At 50.9% G+C, this 5,851-nt stretch overlaps 1 protein-coding gene across 1 annotated transcript; it reads right to left on the bottom strand.

Moving 5' to 3' along the window:
* Positions 1-1,093: 1,093 nt before the first annotated feature.
* Positions 1,094-5,632, bottom strand: LOC102996598 (protein FAM170A). Its single transcript, XM_007119313.1, has 3 exons — positions 5,406-5,632; positions 2,880-3,020; positions 1,094-1,851 (listed from the first exon to the last, which is right to left on the bottom strand). Exons 1-3 carry the CDS (start codon positions 5,476-5,478, stop codon positions 1,094-1,096), a joined length of 972 nt encoding a protein of 323 aa, XP_007119375.1. The 5' UTR covers positions 5,479-5,632.
* Between the last annotated feature and the right edge of the window lie 219 nt (positions 5,633-5,851).

Raw genomic sequence — 5,851 nt, 5'->3', positions numbered from 1 at the left:
AAAAATGTAATTAAATAAAACATCCAGGAAAGGTTTGGAAAATGCCCTTTATTGCATATGATGTTTATATTGTCATATGATGTTAGACTGAGTGCTGGTCCCTTCATCCTCCTTCAGACCACAACATTCTGTCTGCTACTATCCTGAGGGTCCTTTCTTCTCCCTGGAAGGGATAAAACAGATGAGGTAGAACAGGAAGAGACAAGAAGCACTATAAGCTCTGCTGGTCAGGGTTACCCTCCAGCATTGCCTTAAAGCTCAGAGCCACACACACCACAGTGAGCTTGGCTCCAGATCAACTACCGCACAACGAAGGTTCTGGAACATTTCCATATCTCAGGGGACCTCATTTCCATATGACTCTCTTTCTCATTCCCCTTTGTCCCAGAAGGCTAGGTACAGTGGTCAGGGTGAGATCTCAGCTCAGGCCAAAGGCTCTCAGACCTCAAAGTTCTGGTCCTGCGAGGCCCCCTGTCCTCTCTTCAGACCACTCCTGGCTCTCTCTGCCAAGAAGGAGCTGCTGGCAGTACGTCCTCTTAGAGTTGAGGTCCATCGTGCAGACCCTGAGAAAACTCCTAGTCAAAACGCTCCACATTCTTGTTTAAGTCAACAGAGGTCAATTCCTTTGCAAGTGCTGGGTGTGTCCCAAGTTGATGCAACTGCAGAGCCATTAGGTAAACCAGCACATCTCTGCGGCCCCTTCCCTTAGACTCCTCTGGGCCCTCGTGACATAGGCTCAGAAGACTGTGCCAGCCTCAAGCCTTACCTCTTCCAAGAGAAGGCCACACTGTCTTCCAGGATCTTCTGTCCCATGAATCTCAGTTGCTGTGTGGAAATCAAAAGAGAGAAAAACACTTCTTAGCTAAAGAGAATTTCCTGTGGGAGCTGAAAAGCTCAAGATAAATTCCCACGTACAGTCATGACTTTATTATTAAGTGACTGGGCCAGAAGCACGGGAGCCGGTTATCTCCCCTTCAGTTGTCCCCTGAGGTGCTAAAGCCCCCAACTCTCCCTTATGGAAGCACGAGCCTCGGGGGGTGAGACAGGACTCGCCCGGAGAAGGTGCAGCTCCCTCGGCAGCCCCAGTCGCTGCTCACTTCCTGTCCTTCGGAGAATGAAGCACACGGCCTGGACACTGGCTCCAGGGTCTCCCCGGGCTGAGGTCTCCCCCCGTGGGCTGCTCCTCCTCATTCCCCTTTGCTTCTTGCTTCTCTTTCTCCTCCTCCTCCTCCACCTCCTCCTCAGGGGTGCTCTCGGATTCCGCATTGCCCGTCAGCTGGGCCATGGTGAGATGAAAGACATGGCAGCTGAAGCCCTCCTGGACGCCGTACTGCACGTGCTGCTGGAGGATCTCCAAGGTGGGGAAGACCCGGCAGCAGGCCATGCACCTGAAGCCGGTCTCCATGGTCACCAGCCAGTCCGGTGTCTTGGCCCTAGGTCTTTCCTCGACTGCAGGTGACCCTGCTGGGCTGTCTGGCTCTGCCCTTTCCTCATACTCTTTCACCTCCCCAGTGAGCTCACTACCAGACAGGAGGTTTCCGGTGGACACATCAGAGGGGGGAGGACCTACCCGCACATCCTCAGGAAGGGTCACTTCTCTCCTCAGCTGCTTTTCTAGCAACTCCAAGGGTTTCTCTGTCTCCCAGGAGACAGCTACACCCTTGTTCACTTGTACCCGCGTGTAGTATATTTTCATGCCCCTTTCCTCTTTGTTTGTACACAGAGAGGTCTTACAGGATGAAGGGGATGAGAAGGAGACACACTGTGATGGGGGAGTGGTCTCCCCTTGTTCCTGAACCTGGGCTAGGGGTGCTCTAGGCTGGGGAGTGTCTCGATGTAATCTCCGGATTCCTGAAAAAGGAAATTAAAAACATAATAACAGGGCTTCCCTGGTGGTGCAGTGGTTGAGAGTCTGCCTGCCGATGCAGGGGACACGGGTTCGTGCCCCGGTCCGGGAAGATCCCACATGCCGCGGAGCTTCTGGGCCCGTTAGCCATGGCCGCTGAGCCTGCGCGTCCGGAGCCTGTGCTCCACAGCGGGAGAGGCCACAACAGTGAGAGGCCCGTGTACCGCAAAAAAAAAAAAAAAAAAAAACCATAATAACATGTATGGGCCTTGCCGGAAGCTGAGGGAGCAGGTGTGGAAGACAATAGAGGGACATTTGCATGACGTAGCTGTGTCATGAGCTTGGTGTCTGTTGGCCATAGGATGGAGTGGCGTATCTGGTGTCATCTGTGGGCTTTTCATCTGCGTGTGGGGGGATACTGCAGCGGTGTCTGTATACAGGGGTGTGGAGTATGGTGGTGAGGGCTGTGGTACGTGAGGGATGCGGGTGGATGCGTGTACAACGAGGAGTGTGAGTTTGGGAATGTCGTGGTGCATTACTTGTGGACTGGGGCTGTGGCGTAGGAGAAGAGCGCTGTGGATCACGTGCTTGGGGTTTAGGTGTGCAGTGAGAGTGGCTGTGCCTGGAGAGCGGATGTATGTGTGAGCTGTGTGGACCTGAGCTGGGTGATCCCGCTCTCAGGCTAGAGGTCTATGATGAAGAACACTGTCCCTCTCTGGCAGCAAAGGCAAAGACAAGCCCTACATTTTCCACTGAAGATGCTTAGTCTGGTCCCTCTGTCCTGCACGTCAAGCCCAGACCTTTCCAGCCCCTGCTCCTTAACTCCCCCACCATGGTGGCACCAGGGTTCCCACGCCCCCCGACTCAGCTGGGATCCACGCCCTCGTAACAGCTCAGCCATCCTGCCCAGCGTCCTCCACAGAGCCCTCATCACCTCTGATGAGCCTGGGTTTCCCCTCAGCCTCCCTGCGATCTGTGTGCCTCCTGCCTCACAGCCAAGCACCCCCTCACCTGAGAAGCCCCGCGCCCTTACCACCGTAGATGAGCTTGCGCCAAGAAGAAGCACAGGAGAAGTATTCAGAGGCAGAGGAGACCTCCCCTGCCCCTGGGCTGCAGCCTTGGGCCACCACAGTGGATCCAAGCTGAGGGGGATCCTCTTGTGACTTCGAGATTCCTGAGGGAGGAATGAAAGGCTCAAGGTGGGTTCACCAGTCCTCTGTCCACAAATATTTACTGAGTGTCTGACACGTGTCAGGTGCAGTGAATACACACAGTTGAGAGTGTGGTTCCCAGTGGATACTCCAGTATTTAATTAAAATCAGTACTTATTCTGTCAGCGTCTTGTTGGTAATGTAGGCCTAGGTGGTAACTGTATGTGTGAAGAGTGAGTGATGTGTATCAGTTAAGTCTGTGGTAAGTGTGGGGTTGGCTTGGGGAGCACAGTGCAGATGTGTCTGTCTGTGTCTGTGGCCTTTGTGTGCATGGTTTCTGTTCACAAGTCAGGGATTCTGGGACATGTAACTTTTCCTCATTACATGGTGTGGCTTGTATTTATGGTGTGTGTTCATTCATTCATTCATTCACCAAGATTCAGCAAGCAGCTACTCCTATGTATCCGGCACTCTTCCACTGTTCTAGTCTCTGGTAATGCTGCACATTCTGGTAGGGGAAGACAAACACTAAACAAAAATACAATAAATATATAATACATCAGTTGGTGGTAAGCATATAAGGGTTGCCAGACTTAGCAAACAAAAATGCAGGGCACTCAGTTAAATTTCAATTTCAGATAAATCCAGAATAATTTTTTAGTATAAGTATTCCCATGCAGTATTTGGTCTTACTTATTTTTAGTGTAAGTATGGCCCATACAATATTTGGGACATACTCATACTGAAAAATTACTTGTTGTTTATCTGGAATTCAAATTTAACTGGATAGCCCATATTTTATCTGGCAACCCTGACATGGGTTAGTGAGACTGTGGTTTACTGTGGTTTGCACAAAGCAGGTCTGGCATTACTCAAGAATGTGTTATAAGTGTGGTATGTATGACATGTGACTGGTTCTTACAGAGGTATTTAGAGATAGCTGAAGTTAGCTGTGTTTGTGCAAGAGTTGAGGAGATACATATATATATAGTGTGTGTGTCTATATACATATCTCATCTCCAGCGTTTGGTGTTGGAGGAGAGGATTGTGATACAGGTGGGTTGTATGAGAACGTAGTACAGGAGTGATGTGTGTATATACCTACATGTGCTGTGTGTGGTTTAATAAGGAAGTTATATGTGGGGTGTGTGATATTTTTGCTGTATCAGAGTGTACATGGGTGTATGAGTTACTGTCTCATAAAACACCCCTAACAAGAATTCTGTATACACTCTTACATACACCGAGTGTCACCCAGGTCCAGGCAGGGTGACAAGAACTTTACCACGCAGACTTTATATCTGATAAGCACTCTACCCCCATTCAACCGGCTCTTCTCTCCACTAACACACACACACACACACACACACACACACACACACACACACACACACACACAGGAACACACACACACACAGGAACACACACACACAGGAACACAGAGAAAAATATTCTGAATGGTCAGGGCAGGGGCAGTCATTGCCTTCCCCAGCCTGTCCCAGCCACTGCCTGAAAATCTGCCTGCTGTCTAGACCTCCATTCCCAGGGCCCATCCTACAGTTTCCAAGGCCCTGGGCCTGGTAGGAGCTACTGGGCTCTAATCTGGGGCAAGAGGCCTCCAGCTGGAACTCTGGGGTGGGCTCCACTCTGCCCCACTTCCTCACGTGACCACCCCTCTCCCAGGGCAAGCTACTTGCCTACATTTAATGCACGCAGGCACCACGTGGCCGTGGCCGGTGGCTCTCAGAGCTCCCCGCAGGACCCTGAGGACATTTCTCACCCCCGCCCACGCTGTCTCAGTCTCTGGAAAGCCCTTCCCTTCCCTTGATCTCCTTTGGGAAATTCTTCCTGTTGAAGGAATAAAACCTCCTTGCTTTCAATATGACACCATCCCTAGACAAACAATCTTCTTTTGAACTGCATTCCACTTCTCAAGATATTTTTCAACAAGGCCTTCAACTCATGGGGCTTCTCTTTCCACTTCGGTAAAAGAGGCCAAGCAACCCATGGGTCTCTCTCAGCATTCTTGCATCCTTCACATCCCCCACCTCATGACCCCAGGGAAAGATCAAAGAGAATAAGAGAGAACTCAGGGGCTGAGAAAAGTTGCACCTCTAGGTCTGTGCAAGCAGGATGCAGCCTGCTGTGAGTCCGACAAAGCTCCAGGCCCGGCAGCCCCAGGAGAGGGTCCTCAGACCAGTGGAGCTCACCTCCCATCTCCCAGGGGCATCTGGCCGTTCTGTGCCATCTCACACCACAGGGACCCTCCGGATGGATATGGCAGCATCAGTGAGACAAGGTCTCTCACTCCCTGCTTAACAGGTGACATGTTCTCAGTCCCCCCCTTCCTAGAGAAGGCTCAGTTTGGCAGAAACCCATGTGCCCCAGACAAGTTGCCCCCCACATACCTCCTCCCTTCTCGGCAGTTTCCTGGGACTCTTCATTTTCCAGATATTTCCTCTTTTGTTGCCGTTTCATCATACCAACTAGAAGACTCCCTTAGAAGATGCCTCACGTCCAACTCCTCCTCCTCCCTACAGGTTGGCCCTTCTTGGCTCTTGGGAAATCCGTTGAAATGATTCAATACAAATAAAAATAGTCAAGTCTCCTAAATGGCTGAAGAACTTGGACCACTTAGTGAACCAGCAGTACTGCCTAGTGCTCACCAGGGCTGTTAAGTTCAAAGGTCGCCAGGCCCACAGCAGGATTCTCTAACCTCAAAGATGACATCAGAGCATTCTGTGGACCTAGGTTTAACAGTCTCTGCAACAGCACAGACCCCATTTTCAAGAACAATTCCTTTTTCCCAGCAGAACCTTTCCCATGAATTCAACTCTCACATCTTTCAAATGTG

This window comes from Physeter macrocephalus, chromosome 8 (genome assembly GCF_002837175.3).
Source record: "Physeter macrocephalus isolate SW-GA chromosome 8, ASM283717v5, whole genome shotgun sequence".
Classification (NCBI taxonomy): domain Eukaryota; kingdom Metazoa; phylum Chordata; class Mammalia; order Artiodactyla; family Physeteridae; genus Physeter; species Physeter macrocephalus.
Note: the sequence above shows the minus strand (reverse complement) of the source record. Positions and strands in the feature narration are given on the sequence as shown.